A 27,344-nucleotide genomic window follows, 5' to 3' on the forward strand; every position below is an offset into this window, starting at 1 on the left:
AAAAGTGAAAGATAGCTGATTGGCTGGATCAGCGCATCTTCTTCTGTTTTACTCCCTCGAGATATCCTCTACAAGTTTTTTCTATTCCTCTCTATTCAGGGCCGTCGAGAGACATGAGCGGGTCCCGGTAAAAAGTGAAGAGCGGGCCCCCGGCAAAAAGTGAAGAGCGAAAAAAATTGTTTAATTTTATGAAAATAAAATGTCAATAATAAATAATTAGAAACATTTGAAATATAACTTTTATTAAATTTTGATTATATTTTTATTTATAGTGAAAAATATTTACAATACCGGTGCTTTTCGAGTTTTTTGATTGGCAAAGATATCTATAATTTTCGAAAAATGGCATGATTTTATCAAATCATTCTCAATACACAAACTTGCTAGGCCAGTTAACTGATCCTGTTTCATTTTATATCTCATAGAATCTTTTATGATAGAAAGAAAACTAAAGGATCTTTTCCCCTTTTGCGACTTCCACCGGTAATGTGCAAAATATTCTTGACGCTATAACGACGTTACGAAATAATGATTCCAATTTGGGATGTTTAATTTTATTAAGTAAATCTATTGGAGACAGTTGAGATTCACAAATACCCTCGTTGTATATCGCACTATCGTCTTCTTTATAAACTCGCACAATATATCAATTTTTTTCTTTATATTGTCGTTATCTTCATCTCAGAATGTCCATAAAATGTTAAATAACGAATGAATTTCATTTGCTGCATTAAATCTTCTGGTTAAGTTGCTTATTATGCAATCTATGACAATATTAAATATTTCACAGCGAAATATTGCGTCGGGCTCAAAATAATTATCAGTCGCCCCAATACTAGGCCCTATATTTCAAATTAGAGGTAGAGGTCATATTAAATATAGCCTACTATTAATTAAACGCATTATGCACGTAAAGTGAAGAGAAAAAAAACGGGAAAAATTACGTCTTTGGTCTGGTCGACGCCGGGCCCATTACATGGCCTGGTCCCGGTAAAATGTACCGGCTGTACCCCCCTCTCGGTGGGCCTGTCTCTATTTCCCGCTCTCTGTTTGACTTGTCTTCATCTCAGGCTAATTCTTTCATGATCTCTTATTACAGTTCTTCTCCAGCTATTATCGGGTCTTCCTCTTCTTCTTCCATCTGGTTGGTATTCGAGTGCTTGTCTGTTTATATTATTTCGGTCCTTCCTTAAAGTGTGTCCAATCCATTTCTATTTCCTTCTTTTAATCGTGACTGTTATTTTCTCTTGTTTTGTTCTTCTCCATAGATCTGTGTTTGTTATTTTATTCGGCCGGTATATTTTCAGGATTTTTCTCAACGATTTATTCATAAAGGTTTGTATTTTTTTAGTAGTTATCTCTTCCTGTCTCCAAGATTCTGCGCCATACAATAATATACTCTTAATACAGCTGTTAAATATTTTGATTTTGGTTAATTCTGATATATCGCGTGTGTTCCAGATTTTCTTTAATGAGTTATATGCATGTTGTGCCTTTATAGTCTAAGAGCTAGTGAACCCTCCGAGTAACGGTCTTCCTGTAAGGCTAGAAATTTGTATAGTGATAATTCATAGCACACCAAGGCTAAAAACCATGACCTGGCAGGCATCAGCGGTGCACGTGTATCTACCAGGGGAATCGAAAAGTGCATAGTTAAGGGGAAAAAACTTTCTAATGTAAATTTTAAATTTAAGTATGTGTTCGAGTAAGTCATTTAGAAGAAATGTGTACAATGACAGGCGATTCTGAACAGCATAAGACCTTGCCAGGCGAGGGGAAAGATTAGGGTTTTTTCCTAAAATTATTTTTTTTTCGAACAAAGTTTTTTAGGTTTTTTGAATCATTCCAAACAGAAAAGGTCTTTAGCGACTTTTCGCTTAGGTTGATAGTGTTTAACATACAGGGTGTTTCATTAATAATTGTCCATATAGTAACTGGAGAAACCTTAGCATAAAATACGAAGATTTAATCTAAAACACTTAAATAAAATATGGTTCCATACTGAGTTACAGGGTGTTTTATCTAAAAGGTTAAAAACTATTTTTGCCCAGCATTTTAAAACTATTGGGCGTATCCTTTTCATACTTGGCAGGAAGTATAGGTACTGTACAAACTACTAAATTATGTTAAACAAACGTTTCTGGCTATTACCAGAGGCGTGCGACGGGGGAAAGTGAATGGTTGACCCTTTCCAAATTCTACGTCACTGGCGGGATTGCTATTTTAGTTCAATTTTTGGATTATCCAATACTTTCTATGAAAATAATATACTCTTCTTATGTAACGATAAAGTCATTAGTTTTCGAGATATTTGAAGTTACAAATGAAACGACACGGTTATTTTGACTAATGTATTGTGTCGCTTCATTTTTAATTTCAAATATCTCGAAAACTAATCATTTTATCGTTACGAATGAAAGTATATTATTTACATAAAAAGTATTGGAAAATCAAAAAATTACACTAAAATAGCAATTTCGCCAGTGTCGTAGAATTTGGGAAGAGTCAACCATCCACTATCCCCTGTCGTACGCCTCTGGTATTAGCTAGAAACGTTTATTTATCTTAATTTAGTAGGGTCTACAGTACCTATACTTTCTGCCAATTATGATAAGGATACGCCAAATAGTTTTAAAGTACTGGGCAGAAATATTTTGTAAATTTTAATCATATGAATCATATTATACAGGGTGTCCCAAAAGTAGTGGAACGGTTGAATATTTCGCGAACTAAACATCGGATCGAAAAACTGAAAAATACGTGTTCAATCATTTTCAAAAATCTATCCAATGACACCAAACACCAACCCCCACTACACCCCATGGATGTGGGGTGGAGGGTAACTTTAAAATCTCAAATAGAAACCCCTAGTTTTTCTTGCAGATTTGGATTCGTTACGTAAAAGTAAGCAACTTTTATTCAAGACATTTTTTGGAACTGTGGATAGATGGCGCTATAATTGAGAAAAACGATTTATCCTGATACCATAGGTAAATTATAGAAACGGTCTAATATCTCGAGAAATACACTTCCAAATGAGAAACCAAAAAAAAGGTTTTTAATACTTTTCGAAAACCTATCCAATAACATTAAACATGACCCTCCAACCCACCCCCTGGAGGTGGGGTGGGGGTAACTTTAAAATCTTAAATAGTAACCCACACTTTTTATTACAGATTCGGATTCGTCATGAAAAATTAAGCAACATTTATTCGAAATATTTTTTAGAATTGTTGATAGATGGCGCTTTAATTGGAAAAATACGATTTATTAGCGCCATCTATCAGCAATTTTAAAAAATGTTTCGAATAAATGTTGCTTAATTTTTCATGATGAATTTGAATCTGCAATAAAAAGTGGGGGTTGCTATTAAAGATTTTAAATTTACCCGTCACCCCGTCTCCAGGGGGTGGGTTGGAGGGTCATTTTTGGTGTTTATCGATAGGTTTTCGAAAAATATTAAAAATCTGTTTTTTGGTTTCTCATTTGGAAGTGAGTTTCTCGAGATATTAGACCGTTTCTATAATTTACCTATGGTATCAGGATAAATCGTTTTTCCCAATTATAGCGCCATCTATCCACGGTTCCAAAAAATGTCTTGAATAAAAGTTGCTTACTTTTACGTAACGAATCCAAATCTGCAAGAAAAACTAGGGGTTTCCATTTGAGATTTTAAAGTTTCCCCCCACCCCACCTTCAGAGGGTGTAGTGGGGGTTGGTGTTTAGTTTCATTGGATAGATTTTTGAAAATGATTGAATACATATTTTTCAGTTTTTCGATCCGATGTTTAGTTCGCGAAATATTTGACCGTTCCACTACTTTTGGGACACCCTATATGTAAAATAATCAAAATAACTCTGCCGTTTCATTTAACTTCAAATATCTCGAAAACTAATGACTCTATCGTTACCAATGAAGAGTATATTATTTACGTAGAAAGTATTGGAGAATCTGAAAATGGCACTGAAATAGTAATTCCTCCAGTGGCGTAGAATTTGAGAAGGGTCAACCATTTACTATCCCCTGTCGTACTCCTCTGGTAGTAGCTAGAAATGACTGTTTATCATAATTTAGTAGGGTGTATAGTAGTCGCACTTTCTGCCAAGTATGAAAAGGTTACGTCGAATAGTTATCGTCGGTTACGTCGAATTTTATGTTAAATCTTCGTATTTTGTGCTAAGGTTTCTCCAGTTACTATATAGACAATTATTAATGAAACACCCTGTAGAAGCGATTAAAAATTTAAAAAAATGCGAAATCAGCCATTTTTACCCTGAATCAGACATTTAACTGAAAATTTCAATGTTGCCAAAGTAGGTAGATATTCTTTAAACATCGACTGATAAAATCCCGAAGAGTTTTTTGCAATACAATATCGAAAACCCCTTTGATTTTTAACTGCTAATCAACCGGGCGCGACACTGTAGTATAACTGAGGACGTTTGAGTTTACATAAATTCATTATCTCGAGAGAATGGGCAAATTTGAAAAGCAATAATCAGACAGGTCGATTTTTATTTTTAAGTTAGGACTTTTTCTAATGAGAGTAGGAGTCGTGTGATAGCTCATTTGAACGGTTATTTAATTCTCTATTAAGTAATATAAACGTTAACATATTAAGTTTTCAATCTAATAGGACACAAAATAACATATTACTCTACTTCCCACCAGACTGAAATCAATGGGAACCGTCTCTAGTTACACCTCAGAGGCTTCTAAAATTTGCAAGCCATAACGGATGCTGAGACTAAAGAAGATGAGGGAATTTTACAATTTATAATTCACGTCCCATATGCTCAGTGCGGTAAAGTTCCAAAGAGAATGGTTCCCTTCGTACTCCAATCAGAGTAAACATGTAAATCAAAAATGAATAACCATTTTCAATTTCGTTGCAACACGAAACTACAGACGCATCATATTCTATTTCAATCAGAGAGTGCAGCAAGCACCTCTAACGGTTTCAAAACTTATTAGTCTCTCATCTGGAGGCACATTGCTGCTAATAAATTTCGAAACCGGTAGAGGTCTGGCTGCACTCTCTGATTGAACTAGAATATGATACGGCTGTAGTTTCGTGTTGCAAAGAAATTGAAAATGGTTACTCATTTTTGATTTACATGTTTACTCTGATTGGAGTACGAAGGGAACCATTCTCGTTGGAACTTTACCGCGCTGAGCAGATGGGACGTGAATTATAAATTGTAAAATTTTAGAAGCTCGGAGGTGTAACCAGAGAAGGTTTCCATTGTTATCAGTCTGGTGGGATGTAGAGTAATATTTTTAATGTTATTTTGTGTGCTATTAGATTGAAAACTTAGCATTTTGCTAGCAGTTGCCGTTAGGTCATCCCTGCCATTTCGTTCGTTGCAATCCGTAACTGCACGCCGGGGTTTGTCCTGGTTGGGTCAGAGAGAGCAGCATTATGTGTCTCCTGATGAGAGACTAATAAGTTTCGAAACCGGTAGAGGTGTTTGCTGCACTCTCTGATTGAACTAGAATATGATGCGGCTGTAGTTTCCTATTGCAACGAAATTGACAATAGATATTCATTTTTGGTCAACATAATTATAGGGTATGCAAAAAATGTTTTTTATTTTTGTGTAAATTAATTTAATAAAAAAATATCAATTAAAAAACAAAGGGGTTTTCGATATTTCATTGCAAAAACCTCTTCGAGATTTCGTAATCTATGTTTAAAGAATATCTACCTACCTTGGCAACATTGAAATGTTCAGTTAAATGTCCGATTCAGAGTTAAAAATGGCCCATTTCGCAATTTTTAAATTTTTAATCGCTTATATGGCAAAAACTATTAAAATAAGAGAAAAGTCACTAAAGACCTTTTCTGTTTGGAATAATTTAAAAAACCTAAAAAAAACTTTGTTCGATGCAAAAAAAAAATAATTTTAGGAAAACACCCTAATCTTTCCCCTCGCCTGGCAAGGTCTTGTGCTGTTCAGAATTGCCTGTCATTATACACATTTCTTCTAAATGACATAGGGCCGGTTGTTCAAACGCTAATCAACAATGATCATTATCAAATATTTAATTACTGTCACCAAAACTGTCAATGTCAACTTTGTTTGGGTTGCTGAAAACATAATTAATTACAATTATGAGATTTATTATTAATTATGGTAATAATTATTGTTATATTAATTGATTATAGACTCCACAGACTTTTTAACAACCCAAATAAAATTGACATTGACAGTAATTAATTATTTGATAATGATCATTGTTGATTAGCGTTCGAACAACCGGCCCTTACTCAAACACATACTTAAATTTAAACTTTAGAGGAGAAAGTTTTTTTTCCTCTTAACTGCATATGCACTTTTCGATTCACCTGGTAGATCTAAGTTAGATTAGTTTCTAGCTAATACCAGAGGCGTACGACAGGGGATAGTGGATGGTTGACCCTTCCCAAATTCTACGCCACTGACGAAATTGCTATTTTAGTGTAATTTTTTGATTTTCCAATACTTTTTATGTAAATAATATACTTTCATTCGTAACGATAAAATGATTAGTTTTCGAGATATTTGAAATTAAAAATGAAAAATGACACAATACATTAGTCAAAATAACCGTGTCGTTTCATTTGTAACTTCAAATATCTCGAAAACCAATGACTTTATCGTTACATAAGAAGAGTATATTATTTTCATAGAAAGTATTGGATAATCCAAAAATTGAACTAAAATAGCAATCCCGCCAATGACGTAGAATTTGGAAAGGGTCAACCATTCACTTTCCCCCGTCGCACGCCTCTGGTAATAGCCAGAAACGTTTGTTTAACATTTAACATAATTTAGTAGTTTGTACAGTACCTATACTTCCTGCCAAGTATGAAAAGGATACGCCGAATAGTTTTAAAATGCTGGGCCAAAATAGTTTTTAACTTTTTAGATAAAACACCCTGTAACTTAGTAAGGAACCATATTTTATTTAAGTGTTTTAGGTTAAATCTTCGTATTTTATGCTAAGGTTTCTCCAGTTACTATATGGACAATTATTAATGAAACACCCTGTATGTTAAACACTATTAACCTAAGCGAAAAGTCGCTAAAGACCTTTTCTGTTTGGAATGATTCAAAAAACCTAAAAAACTTTGTTCGAAAAAAAAATAATTTTAGGAAAAAACCCTAATCTTTCCCCTCGCCTGGCAAGGTCTTATGCTGTTCAGAATCGCCTGTCATTGTACACATTTTTTCTAAATGACTTACTCAAACACATACTTCAATTTAAAATTTACATTAGAAAGTTTTTTCCCCTTAACTATGCACTTTTCGATTGCCCTGGTAGATATACGTGCAGGGCTGATGCCTGCCAGGTCATGGTTTTTAGCCTTGGTGTGCTATGAATTATCACTATACAAATTTCTAGCCTTACAGGAAGACCGTTACTCGGAGGGTTCGGGTTCACTAGCTCTTAGGCTATTACTCTTCTTTTTTCTACATCAGACCACCTTTTTTCCATGATTGATCCTAGATATGTAAATTTATCCACCTCCTTTATTTGTCTTTCATTTATTTCAATTTTAGTTTCCTGGTTGCTGTTTTTCAAGAGTTTCGTTTTTTTAATATTTATCTTCAGGCCCATTACGTTGGAGTCTTTTGAAAGCTTGTCGATTTTCTTTTGCCTATGGCTGCTATGTTCGGCTAGAAGGCAAAAGAGGTTTTTTATTGAAAATGGACATGTGACATTCTCTAGCCCTCCGTGCTCTCGTGTCTGTTGCCAAATCTTGTTACTTTGCAAAGTCGACGTCATTGTCTTTGCAAAGAGACGCTAATTGTATCCGAACGCCTGCGGTCCCTCCGGTGAGTACCGGTCCTACTAGATAGAAACTATTTTAATTTTTATTAATTTACAATAAACGAAAAATTCTCTACCTAGGTGAGATTCGAACTCACGACCATTCGGACCTTTCCATCCAAAAGTAGGCGCTCTTACCACTGAGCCACAGAGGGGGTCGTCCGATTTTAATTTTGTCAATTTTAACCAAATACGTATTATCGGTATTTATTATTTATAATATAATATATTATATTCATGTAATGCAGACTATTTCACTAGACTATTTTTAACTGATAAAACGTCATAGCAACGCCACGTTTCCTACTGACAAAACTCCTTCCTGCCCATGATTTCTCAGCGACAAAATTATGACAGATTAAAGTTTTCGAAAAATTGTCGCATTATTGTCAATTTATTCTGACTCTCTTGTGATATTAATGTTGAAAAAAATGTTTTTCTATGGATGCTATACAATGTGCAACTTCTCTCACTACTTACATACATTCAAAACGAACAATTTATCACGCAGTGAGAAAAGTCGGCCATTGCAGTGAGAAATATTTTTTCTCGCGGGTACAGGTTCTCGTACGGTTTTCCATATATATGATCACCGTTTCCATGGCAACATGCACAACACAAACACAATTACCTAATGTTGTCAAATAAAATGTGTTGGGGCAAAACTTACCAGGAATTACCCTTCAAAACTGTTCGAAAATAACTGTTAATTAAAATTTTAAATAAATAATGTAAGTATATAAATTTTAAGAATATTAAATACCTACATGTATATGTATTTTATTTCAATTTATGTATATAATATACGTAAAAGCCACAAGGAAAAATTTCCTTTAACTGGCTGTGTATACCATTAATTACAAGTAAAATTTAATAAAATATTTTTGTCTTGGTAAAAGGTATATTAGTTTAAAAAGCCAATATAGGGCTACAAACATGGAAACCAAACGTTTTCGCTCTGTAACAAGAGCATCATCAGTGTTACCTAAAATAAGTATAACCATATTAGTTAAAGCAAAATGTTAAAGTTAAAATGATGACCAAGGTAAAAGCAAAGTTTGGTTATACTTACAAGAACATGGTGAGCCAACCAAAAAATACAAAGGTCAAAGCCTTTCAAAAACAGACTAAAAGTCTTATATAGATGCAAACATTGCAAAATCCAAAGAATGGATAAAATTCCAATGGCTACGGCCCTAGGGCAATTTTATCCATCCTTTGGATTTTGCAATGTTTGCATCTATATAAGACTTTTAGTCTGTTTTTGAAAGGCTTTGACCTTTGTATATTTTGGTTGTCTCACCATGTTCTTGTAAGTATAACCAAACTTTGCTTTTACCTTGGTCATCATTTTAACTTTAACATTTTGCTTTAATTAATATGGTTATACTTATTTTAGGTAACACTGATGATGCTCTTGTTACAGAGCGAAAACGTTTTGTTTCCATGTTTGTAGCCCTATAAGGGCTTTTTAAACTAATACACCTTTTACCAAGACAAAATTTTTTTTTCATTAATTTTTTTTTTATTATTAAATTTTATACGTAAAAGCACCTAAATTATTTAATTTTGAACTCTTGACAAAACCGCATCCATAGAAAACGTACAGTGTACAACACATGAGAAAATGACATATTTCTCCCTCGCTTGATTTGCGGCCCTCGCCTCGTCCCTCGGCTCGTGCCAACAAACTTCTGCGCTCGTGAGAAATATGTCTTTTTTCTCACTTGTTGTACCTACAATATACTAATGTATTTACATTATTATGCTGAGAATAAATTATAGTATTTTGTTTCTGTTTAATAACAACGAGTTTCCTAGTTTTGACAACTGTCACATTTAAGAAAATGAACCAAAATAAAAGTTTTCGTTCTGCATTTAATGTCAAATTGTCACGAGGGCAATACAAATCTGTAAAGAGCTCAAGTGTAATTCGGTAAGATTATTATACTTAGCCATACAAAGAATCTCTGTATTATAATATTGGGAGAGAACTTCCACATAAACTTATGATGAAATGTAATTACAGACACCGACCTCACGTAGAAATAAGGGTAAAGAGAATGATGATATAAAAATATATGAAATGTTTACTGTTTACTTCACGAATTAATCTAATTAGTTACTGTATTTTAACCCACACCTGATGTATCAGGTTTTCAATTTCCTAATTATTTTGAAGAGCTAAAGCACTGCCAAAGCTAATATCAGATTAATGAAATTTAATCCTTTATTTACAAACACATACATCAAAAATATAAAGGTGGATTTATGTAGGCAAATAATTCGAAGTAAATAAACAAAGTTAACAAAAAGTAATTAAGTAAACAAATGAATCTCAAAATTAATTATGACATTTATAAGCTTTAATCAATTTTTAATATAATTTCAAATAATAGGGTAAAAATCAATTTCAGATTTAAAATGTTCGATAATTTTCGTATTGGCTGCTAGAAAACGACCCAGAAGTTAATAAAATTGTGTTCTTTTATTAGCTACTTGATTAATTGCAATTTTATTGGATCCGGTGGAAATAGCATTTTTTAATTTTAGTTCAGGGGCCAAAGCTGTTTCGTGGCCGTTTAAAGTCTATGTCTATGGAGTTCCAGACGGTACTCATGTATTTTGACTCGTTGCAGCAATTTAATTGCTTAAATGATTATGATTGGTAAACTAACAAATATAAAGCATTTTTAGAAAAAAGTACCTAATTTGTTCTTAAAGAAAACCTACAAAATTATGTTTAGTCAACTTTGATCAAATAATAATTAGAACCGGAGATATTGCAAAATTGATGCAAAAACCTTTCAAAAATTGCGGCATTTAGGTAGTGTTGCCCAAATGCAAGACCAAGACGAGACTTAGACAGTCTTCGTCTTGGTCTTGCAACAGTACACCTGGTCTTGGTCTTGGTATTGCGCTCCAGGTCTTGGTCTTGATCTTGCAGCAAGAGTCTTGCAAGTCTCGCAGTTCACATCATCCTGTGGAATATTCTAGCCTTTATAAAATACTGAAATTAAAACCCTACTACAGTCTGATATTTTCTTAACATTCTGTTTTTTTATTCATTCGCTTGGATAACAACAAAGTTAGGTATTTTAATAACCTAGCCATGTTTTTCATCAATACAGGCTGTTTCAAGGCTATTTCACAGGCTGTGAAATAAGTATGGCAAATTTCAAGGGGTAATTCTAAACAAACCGGTTACACGTAGGTATGCGCGCCATTGGTGAATATTAAAATCTAAATTGTATGTCATAAATTCGTAATAACTACCTCTTAAAATCTACCAAATTTCATTCGCATATCTCAACCGGTTTTAGAGCAATAAATAAATCATCAGTTTGTAAGAACAATTTTAACATCCCCTATTTCGGAAACGAAGCATTTGCGAACATACGTTTAAAAGCAAAATGTTATTACTTTTTCGTGCAGAGTAATTACCCCTTAAAGTTTGCCAAACTTATTTTAAAAACACCCTGTATTGATGAAAAACATGACTAGCTAAAAAAGTACGTAACTGTTTATTCTCCAACATAAGCGAATGAATCAAAAATCAAAATGCTAAGAAAATATGAGGCTATAGTTGGGTTTTAATTTTAATATTTCATAAGCTAGAATATTCCATAGGGTGATGCGAACTTTGAGAAAAAAACACAGTTTGCTTGGTACACCCGGTATACAATGACAATTTACCTGCCTAGCAATAGTATTATTACAGCGATATTGTTATAGAATAAGGCTATAACATATTAAAAAAATCACTTCAATCGTACAACAGGTTTAGGAAATTCAAGACATAAAAAATGACCCGTTTTTAAGGTGGTGCGTTAATTTCTTGGAGTAGTGTATATCACCAAACACAAAGAGTAACAAAAGAACAGTCGATTGATAAAACAAATGACCAATTTAATTTAACTACAGAAAAAACTGCTATATATGTGCTTTGTCTATATATGTCTTGCATACATTTCATTGTAATATTTCTTTGTTCAATGCCTCGGTAGACAGTGTATCGTTATTAAATATTTCGTTATTTTGTTTACACGGTATGTATAGCCGGCATTATCTGCATTAATGTGTCTCGTTATTAATACTTTTAAGTATTAGCCGCATTCTTTCAGCAAATTTTGTCTAACTGAATGAGGTCATTTCACAATCAACAGAAAAAATATACATAATAGTCTTACTATTCTATATACCAATAAGATGTAATAGGTATATTTTTTATCAACTACAGATTTTTAACGACATTATTGTCGGCATCGTTATTCTCAAAACCTGGACAATTAATTTCAGAGCGAAGATGTCGTCTGCTGGGAAAGATTGTAAAAATATTTTATTTTTGCATTGTAATAATGATCTCTGAGTACGTGTCAAATGTGTCAAGTGTTATTTTAAGAGATATTTTGATTCGCTATGTTTGTTTGTGGTATTGTTCGTAATGCGCAAAAGTCAAATTTTCCAAATTTTTGTTAAAAAATTTTTGCCTTTCATAGAGTATCTAAGAATATACCCGAAATAATATACTCTCTAAAACGACCCTCAGTTCTAACTGCAAGACGCCAGAGTCTTGCAGGCTTAGTCTTGTTCTTGCTCAAATCTTGCACGGTAAGTCTTGGTCTTGGTCTTGCTCAAATTAGGCGGTCTCGGTCTTGGTCTTGCAAAAATGCAAGAACAAGACAAAGACTGCAAGACCAAGACCGATTTTGGGCAACACTACATTTAGGCAATTTTTCATTTGAAACTCGGCTGTATTTTGAGTAAAATAACTTTATAATAGCTCACACTAAGGAACAACTATCAGTTTCAAAACTAAACTTATAGTTTCTAAACTAAACTGATTATCTATAATTAAAAGGTTACCTAGTTTATTTTTTCAGTTAAGTAGAATTTTAATAGATCTTTTTTCGACCAATGGCCTTCATTAGCTAAACCTACAATATTCTGGACTTACTAAAATATTTATTTCAGAAGATGCACGACTTACAAAAATTGGTAAAAAGTACTTGCGTAAGTACTGGGTTATCGAATGGTACAGTTTTAGTTTCGAAACGTTCTTCGCTTCGAAATATTTTTGGCTGCTTCAGGATTTTCAAGCCCGTTACTTACAATATTTCTTATTTTGTACAATCCTGCCTTAGGTTAATCTTTAAAAAGATTTTTACAATTTTTTTTAATCGAAATTAAATACAAATCGTTAATTTCTATATACCACCATCATTGACAACCAATGTTGGATCTTGGCCTGTTCCAGAATCAGCTTCCAATGTTCCTCGAACATTCAACCTGTCTTGGTTTGTTTATTTCTAGTGCATCTTTATTGTGATTGTAGTATATTGTACCGGGTGTCCCAATAAGAATGGCCCTCGGCCATATCTCAGGAACCGTTTATAGTACAGCTTTAAGAAAAAAATATTTATAACAAAAGTTGCCTCGGGAAAAGCTTGGAAATTATTTTCATAATTGTAGGTCCATCGCTAGAGGGCGTAATTGAATATCAAAAATTAAAAAATCAAAATTTTACAAAATTTGCCTAATGAAAGGGCACTGGGAATCTGCTCATCGTATTCTTCATAAAATTCTGCGCATATTTGATTTCACAAGTTTAAGTCTACCTTTGCAAATAAGAGGTGGGGGTGAGTGGGAACCTTCTTATGAAAAAATGACTGTAAGTCCGGTTCTGCTAAATCGAATTTTGCACACTTGGTCCTGTTGAAAACAGATCTTTTTCGTCAATGTAAGTGTCTTATTTTCGAAATAGCCTAATAAGTAATATCCCAGCTAGGAGGCGATATTTAATTATTTTCAGAAATCTAGTTTTCTTTGGAAAATATTAAATACAAGTATGCATGTTTAATTATGTATTACAAAATTAGACCAAATTAACAACAGAACACCGAAAACCGCATGTCGATACCTTTATTCTATCCCGAGATATCTTAAGAAATGTGTAAATTTTAAAAATAACTTACTGTCACCAGTAAACGAAGTTAAGGAAAAGTAGTGTGCTATGGAAAAAACAAATAAACATTTTCCAGATGTAAACGTATATAATTAATTAAAACAACAATAAGACAAACAACCCTATACAATATAACAAAGAAATAAAAGCAACTACTTACTAAGTGACAACCTAAATGTTCAAATTGTTGCCAATCATTTTCGATGCACATTTATTCTTTCAAGAGTAGATTAAACAGCAACAGATTTATGGGGACGATTAAAGACCTTGGTTTTGCCACTGGACCCACTACTCAAGAAAACATGATCTAGAATCTAGAGAATACGAAACGCCTTTCAAAGCATTGCGAGAGAAGAAATTAAGAATGCTGTTTAATCTAATATTGAAAGAGTAAATGCTTGCATCGAATATGATGGGCAACAATTTGAACATTTAGGTAGTCACTAAGTAAATAGTTGTTTTTATTTCTTTGTTATATTGTATAGTGTTGTTTGTCTTATTGTTGTTTTAATCAATTACATACGTTTACATCGGGAATTTCTTTGATTTTCCATAGCACACTACTTTTCCTTAACTTCGTTTACCGGTGACATTAACAGTTGTTTAAAATTTACACGTTTCTTAAGATATCTCGAGATAGAAAAAAGGTATCGACATGCGGTTTTCGGTATTATGTAGCTAATTTAGTCTAATTTTGTAATAAGGGATTAAAAATGAATACTTTTATTTAATATTTTCCAAAGAAAACTAGATTTCCGAAAATAATTAAATAACGCCTACTAGCTGGCATATTACTTATTAGGCTATTTCGAAAATAAGACTCTTACATGGACGAAAAAGAGCTGTTTTCAACAAGACCAAGTATGCAAAGTTCAATTTAGCAGAGCCGGACTTACAGCCATTTTTTCATAAGAAGGTTCCTACTCACCCCCACCTCTTATTTGCAAAGGTAGACTTAAACTTGTGAAATCAAATATGCGCAGAATATTATGAAGAATACGATGATCGGATTTCCAGTGCCTTTTCATCATCGGATATGGTATATATATATATATATATATATATATATATATATATATATATATATATATATATGTTCGGAAAGATTTCCGCGGTCAGGTAAATGAAAATTACTAAGTTCTCGGGAAGAACCGCGTTGAGAATTTATAACTCGACGTTTCGGCACCCTTTTTGGAGCCATTATCAAGAGGGGTATGGTTCCGTTCGAGTTCGGGGTCTCAATCTGCCTACTCCCCTCACTCGTGACGTACCAGTAGTGTCTTGTTCTCTAGGAGAACGGTCAAGCGGCACTGAGGTCTCAATCTGCCTACTCCTCAGTGTCGAGTGACGACCTGTCTTCGCCTGTGTAGCTCCTTTTATACTCTCAGTGCGCGCGGGAACTGTATGCGCGGGAGAGGCCTGAGTGGGATCGACTGACGTGGGGATTCGCCGAAGCAGCGGTCGCCATGTTGCCGGCAGTCTTTTGGCGTCATCGCGTGTGTTTAGGCTGTGAGGGCGTTTTTCAATTTCGATGGCTTCACGGATGATTCTCGATTTTTCCCTGGGAGGGATTTCCCTGTCCGCTCCTTAAAATCGAGAATCATCCGTGAAGCCATCGAAATTGAAAAACGCCCTCACAGCCTAAACACACGCGATGACGCCAAAAGACTGCCGGCAACATGGCGACCGCTGCTTCGGCGAATCCCCACGTCAGTCGATCCCACTCAGGCCTCTCCCGCGCATACAGTTCCCGCGCGCACTGAGAGTATAAAAGGAGCTACACAGGCGAAGACAGGTCGTCACTCGACACTGAGGAGTAGGCAGATTGAGACCTCAGTGCCGCTTGACCGTTCTCCTAGAGAACAAGACACTACTGGTACGTCACGAGTGAGGGGAGTAGGCAGATTGAGACCCCGAACTCGAACGGAACCATACCCCTCTTGATAATGGCTCCAAAAAGGGTGCCGAAACGTCGAGTTATAAATTCTCAACGCGGTTCTTCCCGAGAACTTAGTAATTTTCATATATATATATATATATATATATATATATATATATATATATATATATATATATATATATATATATATATATATATATGCTTTCTGTTGTTTTCCGGGTTTGACTCCGCGTTGAATAATTTTGGTTTTGATAAAAACCATTATTTTGACGACGTTTCGGCAAGATCTCACTTGCCATTGTCAAGTCAGGTAGTTCCGCTTCTCGCTGCTGCTTGAAGTAAACTTCAAAAAAGTTTACTTCAAGCAGCAGCGAGAAGCGGAACTACCTGACTTGACAATGGCAAGTGAGATCTTGCCGAAACGTCGTCAAAATAATGGTTTTTATCAAAACCAAAATTATTCAACGCGGAGTCAAACCCGGAAAACAACAGAAAGCACATATAGCTCCCGCGGAAACTTCAAGTGTAACATATATATATATATATATATATATATATATATATATATATATATATATATATATTTAAAAACATAAGATGTAGATCTTTGAAACACACTCAGTGAACCAAAGATCCAAGGTTATTGGTTTAACGACCACTCGTACGAAATCAAATAGATGAAATAGAGAATGTGGAAAAATCCCCTTACGAACAATTCTTCACACCCACCATTTCGGGCTGGGAAAAATTTTTCGAATAGAATCAAAGATCTAAACACCAGTTCTTAGAAATGTGTTTCGCCCTCTTCAACCTCTCTGGGCTCGTCGGTAAAGACAAGAGGTTGAATATCTTTAGACACATTCTAATCAAAAAACAACATTCGAGACCTAGACATAGAAGGTGCGTAAGTCTACGGCAAATCCGACAATGACAGTCTCAAGTTTTAATTCCCTAATTACTTAAAGTAAGTAAAATATATGTTTAAAAACATAAGATGTAGATCTTATATATATATATATATATATATATATATATATATATATGTATATATATATATATATATATATATATATATATATATATATATATATATATATATATATTCAGGAGACGAAAAAGTGAGGGAGCAGTTCCCGATGGAGCGGTAACAATTGTGTTTCGTCTTGTGAACATTCCGCTCCCTAAATTCATGACAGCCTATCACTTTCTGTTATATGTGAGGTTATATACCTGCCCTTGCATAATAAATTGTTTTTTACTTCATAATCATGGTCAAAGACCATGGATTGTTTACCATCTGTTTACCGTTTTCAAATTGATAATTCGTACTTGACGCCATCTTTCAACAAGTCTATTGACAAATTCACAAAAGTAGCATACGTTGGACGGAGGTAGCGGAATTAAATTGAGCTCACTGTCATGGCGACCGTTCCGTAACACGTTCCGCAAGTAGCGTCGCATTCAGAGAACGAATTCCAACAGTTGCGGAACCGCTCCGTCACTTTTTCGTCTCCTGAATGCGAGATATATGACGTGTCTTCTTGCGAACCTTAGCAAGGACACACCAGGCGGCGCGCGTCGAGTCGACGTCGAGCCAGTTTGAAACACATGGCGCGGTGTAACAGCGGCAGCTATGCTACGATTTAAAGTATTTGTATTTCGTTGTTGCCAAATTTAGCCGCGTGTTGGCTGCTGTACGATACGATGTCTGAAAGTTATGACGATTTGTCTTTTGTAATAAATGCAAGTTTACTTTACCTTACATTAAAGAAAAAAAGAAACGCAGATATTGGATACATTCTATCATAAAGGAACGAAAGTATAAGGAATTTTTTACACATTATATAACGCAATTAATATAATAAAGGTCCAGAGAAGTTCTTTAATTTTACAAGAATGTCTAAAAACTCTTTTCAGTAGTTAGTAGTAAGTATTAAAGAGCCATGTTCAAGAAATAACACCGTTATGAGGGAAAGCATATCACCTAAGAAAAACTATTTATAACGCTAAGAGGCTGTTTATTGTATGGTACGTCACTGAGCAAATACAGGTGTTAAATTGATGCCCCTTTATTATACCCCATTAATTGGGAAATGTTGATGTTTCACAAATTAATATTAACAAAAAAATTATTCAAAATAAAGTCAAAGTACGTATCGAGAAAGACGAAAACCAGAATATACAAAACCGTAATAAGAGCAACAGTCACCTAGGGATGTGAGACATAGGTACTAAATAAAACAGAAGAAGAAATGATAACAGAGAGTTGAGAACAGAACGTACTGAGAGCTATTTTCAGGGGAAAGAATACAGATACAGAAGACAGCTGGCATAGAAGCACCAATCAAGAATTAAGGATGCTTTACAAGGAACCAAGTATAACAAGATACACAAAGTCATAAATAATCAGGTGGGCAGGTCATGTCGAGGGAATGGATAAGGAAAGAATGCCAAAGATGGTACTGCTACGAAGACCAATTGGGACTAGGAGACGAGGTAGACCAAGAAAAAGACTGCAAGAAAGTTTCAGGAATATACATCTATCGATGGAAATTATACACCGGAAAGAGAAGGCGAAAAATAGGATATAGTGGAGAACCATAGTTCAGCAATGTTTACATAATAGACATCAAATAAAATTATATTTATAAGTTATTAGTATAAACTGTATTATGTAAAATTGTAAATACAAGGCCTGTAGAGCATAATAAATAAAATAATAAATAAGGTAAGATAACTGTTTTTTATCTTTATCTTTATGGAGTCAATAATTTTATTTTTATTAAAGTCATTCCTTCTGACAAATAACTCAAGTCAAGTCAAACTGGTCAATGGTTACAGATTTGAAAATTCTGTTTGACTGTTTGTGAAATTAGATTTAGAGTTTGAAAAATAATTTATTTAGTAGATTACTTTTTTTAAGATAGAAATGTATCTAATTAAGTTGCCCTTTAAGCTATAAGAAAAAACATTAAAAATACAACGCGTCCCATATAAAAATAATTTAATATGGGAGTAAAAACTTCAAGTAAAAATATAGTTCGAGTCTGTAATTTTCATCATTAAACAAGATTTGGCAACACTCACAACAAAATTCGCTAGAAACAGCTCAAACTTCTGTGTTGTACCACGATACACGCATATATGATATATGCCGTCGAAGTCGTAAAACCGACTGGGCGACATGGTTTCTAGGATGGGTCGCGGGAACGCCGCTGCAACGAAAATTTTAAGAGCGCCTGGTGTGTGTCACTGCATCAAAGTATAGTAAGGGATGCGTCGCTTTCGACATCTCAGCAGGGGTTCAGTCGACGTACGCCGCCCCTTCTGTGTTACCGCCTAGCGTGGCATGAAAAACAATTGCTGCATTAAAATGTGATGAGTAGGTTTATAGAGTTGTGTTAATTCTGTTTTCTCGTTGTTTCAGAAAAACAATTAAAATGAAATGCAGTCTCAGCTTTAAAGAAGTTCCTGAACATTTTAAAGACTGAAGAGCTGTGTTATTAATAATCTCTCAAAATGGACCTTTTCGCCGATTTCAAAGAAGAAATGTCAGGCGATAATTACAAAATTAGATACGGAACTAAAATACAACGGACAGGAAAAATTTTTTCGTACACATTTTGGAGGACTGAGTGTGAAGGTGAAGTGTTTTGGAGTGTGCAAGGGAACAACTACGATGGATCAGCTTTTATAATTACACAGGTAGGTTAATAATTAGCTTACTCTTTTAATTTTTGTATATCTATATACTCATATCTTCTTTCGTCTTTATCTTGTCAATCCGCAGTTTCACACAATACTAATTTTCTAAACTCTTCTGTAATATTTTTTCGAACTAAAATCTGTACTAAGATCCTGTAAAATACAGCTTTAGGCGCTGGTAAGCTCCTCTACATATTTAAAAAAACACTCCCTTCTTTGTCTGCAAAAACTTCTCAAGATTTATCATAATAAAATGCTTTTGTGTTATATTTATATAAATAAACGGCTGATTTGGTTTCTTGACAAACAAAAAAGCTATCCTAAAGAACAGTAATTAGGGTTTTGAAGGCCAAAATCCACTCGCCACAACCTTGTTCTTTTCCAGAGTGACATAATCATCATCAAGACTTTTCATTCCTGATGGAATGTTTACGCTTATCCTCTTATGTGTAGTCAAAAGTTTCTTGTATGACTTGGCTTTCGTTACAATTTTCTTCCACTCGTTTCGATATGTGCATTGTTCCTTCCAGTTTTTCACTTTCAGTTGTGCTAATTGGAAAGAATAGCAGATGGAGAACCCAAAAATATGGCCTACTTCAAGGAAGCGTTCTAGCACCATTCCTATTTAACATCTGCACCAACGACCAACCAATGCATCCCCAGACTGAGAGATTTGTTTACGCTGACGACCTTGGTATCACCGTAAAGGGGAAAACACTCACACATGTAGAGTCGACAATGGAAGAGGCGTTAAACATGATGTCAACTTACTACAAACAAAACTCATTAAAGCCAAACCCTACTAAGACCCAAATATGTGCATTCCATCTCAACAACTATCTGGCGCATGTAAAACTGAATGTTTCTTGGGAGGGACAACGCTTGGAGCATACTGATAGGTCCAAATATCTTGGAGTGATACTAGACCGGTCACTAACGTATAAATTCCACTGTCGGAGCACAAAACAGAAGGTTTCTACGAGAAACAACCTTCTCCGGAAACGTGTAGGGAGCAAGTGGGGTGCAAACCCCCAGGTCTTAAAGTCAACAGCTGAGGCCTTATGTTTCTCAACAGGTCAATATGCTTGTCCCGTCTGGGGTAGATCTATACACGCCCAATAAGTCACCACGGCGTTAAATGAAACATGTAGAATAATTACTGGTTGTATGAAGCCTACCCCTCTGCCCCTACTGTAACGGGTAGCTGGATTCACATCACCAGACGACCTAGAATGCGCCTCATAATATGTGGAGAAGTTCAGGCACATTTTCGATTAAATGCACCAATTATACGGGTTTGACGAACCGCCAGGAACTAGCCGACTTAAATCAAGGAAAAGGTTTATGAGAAATGTCAGCGTCGAACCACCCGAACTGTTCCCCCTACATCCAGAACGACTTAATGGAATGAACCTGGACTGGAGTACCTGGCGGACACTCAACCGCATACGTACAGGTGTGGCCCTTGTAAAACAGAACCTTATTAAATGGGGCATCAAGACAGATAACGACGCACTTTGCGAATGTGGGGAAATACAGAACGTATAGCACCTGAGAGTATGCAGCCTTTGCCCATCACAGTGCACCCTAGATGATTTATGGCTCGCAAATACAAAGGGTGTAGATGTAGCCCGATACTGGGCAGAAAAACTGTAGTCGGATCCAGACACGAAAAAGTAAAGTAAGTACTTTCAGGATTTTGATGTCCCTCATGACCTAGTCCTCCCATCTCTCTAGGTCTACCCCTTGGTCTTTCAGTTTCTGGCTTCCATCTGTGATCTTCTTAATCATTAGGTCGTTTTTCCTTCTCTATGTATTCCAGCCATCTCAGCATCTGCGCTTTAATAAAAGTGTGACATCACCGACTCAATAAATAACAAGTATGAAGTACCTGCTGTCGTCTTTGACATCAAACTGGCATTTGACAAGATTAGTCAACAAGCTATTATCATCAAGTTAAAGCTTCTTCTTCTTAAAGTTTCATCTTCTATCGAAGAGTCACTTTGTTGGCTGCTGCTCTGAATAGTTGTAATGAACTACAGTTAAACCATTCTCTAAGGTTCCTCATCCAGGACATGCGCCTGTTTTCTATGCTTCTTCTTCCTTGGGTCCATCCTTGCATAATAATTCTCAGCAACTTATACTTTTCTTCTTTGGTTAGGTGACCTAAATAGTCCAGGTTTCTTGTTTTTATACTGTTCATAATTTCTAACTCTTCACACTTCAACATTGGTAATCCTTTGAACCAACTGAATTTTCAATATTCTTCTGTACACCATATTTCGAACGCTTCTATTTTTTATGTGTTAAAGCTACATAATATTAACGGAAATATATTTCGTTTGTTTTTCTTTTTTTTTTTTTCAAAGTTATATCCTTTTTTGCTTAGTCACAAAATAATCTATTTTAACACTACATATATAGAAATTGATATATATCTTGTTCCTTTGCAGTACTTTGGACCTGAAGAAGAGGCCAAAAGGTACCAACAAGAAATCACACTGCATCATCCGGAAGAGAAGAAGATAAAAATGATCTACTATGCGTCATGTGTGAATGGCATGAACTGTATAAATATATCTCGGACAATAGTGAATCATTTCAAAGACAAACAAAATGTGCTCCATTTCGAATATCGGATAGTGAAACTAAAAAGGCGGCCGTATCCACATCGAATGTTGTAAAATATTTGTAAATATATAATTTTTTATGTTTGTTTATTATTTATGTTGTAGTTTTTAATTTTTTTATTTTCTCTCTAATCAAACGCCATACTAGCATAATATGATGATAGCAGTGACGGATCTACGGGGAAAGAAAATGGGAAAATATCCACCTAACTAGGTCTAAAATTAAAGAAAAAAATTGTTGAAACATAAAAACATATTAACTGGCATGAAGCTTGAACCACAGATAGACAAATTAAATCCAATAAACACGCTAGTAAGGAAAATTAAGATAACTTAATGCATTTATAATATGAATGTCTTTTATGTAATTGGGTTTATCTCTTTTTATCCCTTTTGGTTGGAAGTACCTCCCTAAGGCTTTCCCCTCCCAAGGCAAATGTTTAGATCCGCCACTGGATAAATAGAAATATCTACTGCTGCGGACATGAAATTAACCTGATAAGTATATACACATAAAAAATACTACTATTTCCTTAATAAGAAAGATTAATTAATACAAAATATTAGCAGAGAATAGATGATACAATAGTATTATAGTACGATTACTTCGGTATACAACCTCTATAAACGAATCAGAAACGAAACGAATACTTGAGTCAGACAAATAAAAAGTTTACAAAGGCAGAACTTCTCAAAACAAACAGATTCTCTGGAACACGACTTCCATGGAACACAAAAAAATATGGAGAATGAAAGGACAAAGAAAAGTGATGAATGACTAATAAAAATGAAACACATTCAGAAGGAAATCTAAATAGACTGCTTTCAATCTCTATTTCCTAAAGCTGACGATAATTAACCACTAACACCTGAAGTGACGTATCTCAGATGTGAGAACATGACGAGGAGCATGCTGTGGATCAGACCATCTTTTACTACAAACCAAATTTAGATGCAGAGTTAACAAAGAGAGAAACGAAAGACAACAAAGAACAAACTGGACATGGAAAAACTGAAGATTCAGGAATGTAAAGAGAAGTTCGAAGAAGGAGTCGCAAATGAGTTAAGGACGCTAGAACTGCACTCCATAGAGGACAAATGGAATAATATCAAAACAGCAGTACTGACAGCAGCAGCGTCCACCCTGGGAAACAAGAAAAAGGAGAGAAGAGGAGCTTGGTTTGACGACCAGTGCAGACAAGCAATAGAGGAAAGAAATTAAGCACACAAAATGTATATAACAAGAATAACACGGAAAAGACGGACATCATTTGAAGTCGCAAGGCGGAAAGCAGACAAGATATATGTAGAAATAAACACAGAGCCTATGAAAATGGACAAATAGAAAAAATGGAAGAAAATTTCAAGAACAACGAAATTAGAGGGGTTTACGAATACCTAAAAAAGATAAAAAGTGGGTATAAACCTCAAACAAGTCCATGTAAAGATGAAAGTGTGCAAATAATCAGTGACCAACAGAAGGTCACAGAAACCTGGAAGCATTATTTTCAGACCCTACTTGGGATACAAGTAGACATGGAAGATGAAATAGGTACGAACTACATAGAAGAGAATGGAGTAGAAGCTCCAACCATAGAGGAAGTTCTCGAATCTATTAAGTCCTAGAAAAGCAATAAAGCCCCGGGAGTTGACGAAATACCAGCAGAATTGTATAAGGAAGGTGGTGACCACCTAGCAAGTCACATCCACGCGCTCATCAAAGACATGGCAAGAAGAGAAAATACCCGACGACTGGAAGAAAAGTATAGTATGCCCGATCTATAAAAAAGGAGACAAACTCCTGTGCAAAAACTACCGTGGAATTTCTCTACTATGTACAGCATATAAAGTTCTCACGTATATTATAAACCAGCTGCTCCAACCACTAGCAGAAAATAATATTTTAGAGTATTAGACGGGCTTCCGACGGGGAAGATCGACACTGGATCAAATATTTACAGTCAAACAAATCTTGAGCAAATCATGGGAACACGACATTGATGTTCACAACGTGTTTGTAGACTTCAAACAGGCATACGACTCAGTCAAAAGGAACAAACTCTACAATATATTGGCTGAATTGGCAATACCACACAAGCTAATTAGACTCATTAAAGCCACAATGGACGAAACTCAGGCATGTGTACGAATACAAAACCACCGGAATACCGGAGAGACTTTCTCAAAAATTCACAGGGACTAAAGCAGGGAGATGGGCTGGCCCCAACTTTGTTTAACCTGGCACTGGAGTATGCGATTAGGCAAATGCAAACTGGACGAGGAAACCTAATGACCAACCGAAAGGTTCAACTTTCCGCTTATGCCGATGATTTTAATATTATGACTAGAACATCAACAGGAGCACAGGAAACATATGCAAAGTTAAAAACGCAAACAAAAAGACTAGGTCTGGAAATTAACACAGGAAAAACAAAAATAATGATACAGACGAGAAGAAATATAGTCTCACAAAACAATATACATGAAGATGACATTGAAACGGTTGGAAAGTTTACATACCTGGCCCCTATTTTGCCCTCTCCCATATTTATTTCGGTCTAAAAATGTCCACCGAAATACAAAGATGAGAATCTATTAATTCGACCAATAGCATGCTATGGCAGCGAAGCATGGGTCCTGAAAGAAACATCCAAAAACAAACTCGACCCATTCGAAAGGAAAGTACTGAGGAGAATACTAGGATCTGTGAGCGAAAACGGAATCTTCAGAAGTCGATACAACAACGAGCTTTATCAACTTTATAAGCAAACACCCCTGTCAGACTTCATTAGAATATAAAGATTGCAATGGGCCGTACATGTGATAAGAATGGGAGAGGATAGGCTAGCAAAAAGAGCACTGAAAGCTAGAATGTAGGGAAAGAGACCGGTTGGAAAGCCAAGAAAGCGCTGGGAAGACACAGTAAACAGCGACGCACAAGCACTTTTAGGAGTCCGTGTATGGAGAAGAGCAGCCACAGACAGGCAAGGGTGGAAACAAAAAATAAAGGAGGCCAAGGCTTAATTTGGGTTGTAGTGCCGTAGAAGAAGAACACACCTGAAGTATACAAGTGAAGAAATAAACAATGAGGAGGGAGAGATAAAGGAAGCATTAAGGAAATTAAAAAAATAGAAAATCACCCGGAGAGGAGAGAATATCGAATGAACTCGTAAAGTACGGATGATAAGATCTGACCAAACAACTATTAAAACTAATCCAAAAATTAATAGAACAAATCAAGTCTGGAGACAAATCAGAGGAGATTCCCTGAGTCTCCTCTATTGTTCAACCTGATCATGGATGAAATAACAAATAAAGTAGGAACTAAAAAAGGATACACAATGGGAGAAAACCAATTTAAAATAATTTGCAATGCAGACGATGCATCACTAATCTCTCAAAGTGAAGATGATTTACAACGTATGTTGCACCAATTTAATATAACCCCCAGAGTATTTAACATGTTATTTTCTCCAAAAAAAGACAAAATGCATGGTTATAACAGCAAATCTACTAAGATATAAATTAAAGCTGGAGGGTCAGATACTAGAACAAGTGATGGAATTTAAATATCTAGCTACGGAAAGCTCGAAACAGAAATTGAAGATCAAGTGAATAGAGCAAACAGAGCCGGCGGTTGCCTGAATGAAACAAGAAACAATATGGAGAAATAAAATATCGGAAAAGAAATGAAAGGCAGAATTTACAAAAGAATCATCAGACCAATAATGACATACGCGGCAGAAACAGGACCTGATCCAGAGGATAAAAATATTGCTGGAGAGAGCATAGATGAAAACCCTTTGAAAAATCGATAGTAGACACTATGGGACAGAGCTAGAGATGCAGATATGATGACGAAGATGCAAGGTGGAGAACATTAATAACTGAGAAAGAAACAGAAGAGTTGAATGGAATGACCACATAAGCCAAATGACAACAAATAGAGTAGTAAGGACGGCGAGAGACGGTTCCCCAAAAGGAAAACAATCAGTAGGAAGACCAAAACGATGGAACGACAACTTACTGGAGACACATTAAAAAACAGACAGAGTATGTTATGTCTATACACAATTAAGAAGACATGGCAATACGATCGTAAAAAAGAATGGCTATAGACCGTAATGATTGGAAAGGTTGGCAGAAGGAGGCCAAAGCTAGAATTGGGCTGGATGGCTATAGGATGGATGGTTTATTTATGTTCATAAACTATATTGATTATTGCAATTTTTGAAGATGACAACATAATTACGCTTGTTAGAAAAATAAATTGGAAAAAATCCTTTGTAAAAGGTATAAAATTTTATTAAAAATCCCTTTAGGGCTACATCACAACAAAACGTTTTCGATTTTATAAAAAATCATCATCAGTGTTAGACCTAAAAGTAAGTATAACCGATTTAATGAATGTAAAGTTGATATTTAAATTTTGACTAAGGTTAAAGTAAGTTGGTTATACTTACAGATTGGATGACAGCTGAGCCACCAAAGAAATATTAGGGTAAAAACCCTTTAAATATTATATAGATGCATTAAAGGTGCATACTTAAATAAAATGCCTTAGGATGGATACATAGGAACAAGGATAATGCCCTTAGGTAATGTATTGAATTTCCCAACAAGTGGGATGCAAATTGAGTTGTTTACATTACAATGACTTAATGGCAACTAAATGCAAATTATGTAAGATAAATTAAGGTAAATGTAATTATAGCCACAACCTTGTTGATGTTTGTTATTACAGTTGAAAAAGTTTTTAAAAAATATTTTATTACAATTAGTTGGCTGTAGTAATACAGGGTAACCTCTACGTCACATTGTCGGTTTGTTTTTGACACCTTTCAGAAACATCACTCAATTTGCATTTAGTTGCCATTAAGTCATTGTAATGTAAACAACTCAATTCTCAACCCACGTGTTGGGAAGTTCAATACCTTACGTAAGGGCATTATCCTTGTTGCTATGTATCCATCCTAACGCATTTTATTTAAGTATGGACCTTTAATGCATCTATATAATATTTAAAGGGTTTTTACCCTAATATGTCTTTGGTGGCTAAGCTGGCATCCAATCTGTAAGTATAACCAACTTGCTTTAACCTTAGTCAAAATTTAAATATCAACTTTACATTCATTAAAACGGCTATATGTATGTACTTACTTTTAGGTCTAACACTGATGATGATTTTTTATAAAAATCGAAATCGTTTTGTTGTGATGTAGCCCTTAAAGGGATATTTAATAAAAATGTTATACCTTTTACAAAGGATTTTTTCCAATTTTTGTGATTGATGGTATACAGCCAATTACAGGAAAAAAAGAAAAA

The 27,344-nt window shown here is 35.0% G+C and overlaps 1 protein-coding gene across 3 annotated transcripts in view; it reads left to right on the plus strand.

Annotated features, from left to right (window-relative positions):
* The window catches only part of LOC126881133 (uncharacterized), a 65,775-nt gene extending 43,672 nt beyond the window's left edge, over positions 1-22,103 (plus strand). For all 3 annotated transcript variants that reach the window (XM_050645197.1, XM_050645198.1, XM_050645196.1), the window contains 2 exons: positions 19,112-19,389; positions 21,843-22,103. In XM_050645197.1, the coding sequence (XP_050501154.1) occupies positions 19,204-19,389; positions 21,843-22,073 (417 nt within the window). In that variant the 5' untranslated portion in view covers positions 19,112-19,203 and the 3' untranslated portion in view covers positions 22,074-22,103. The remainder of the gene's footprint in view (positions 1-19,111; positions 19,390-21,842) is intronic.
* The last annotated feature ends 5,241 nt before the right edge of the window (positions 22,104-27,344 follow it).

Source organism: Diabrotica virgifera, chromosome 3 (genome assembly GCF_917563875.1).
Source record: "Diabrotica virgifera virgifera chromosome 3, PGI_DIABVI_V3a".
NCBI classification, from domain to species: Eukaryota; Metazoa; Arthropoda; class Insecta; order Coleoptera; family Chrysomelidae; genus Diabrotica; species Diabrotica virgifera.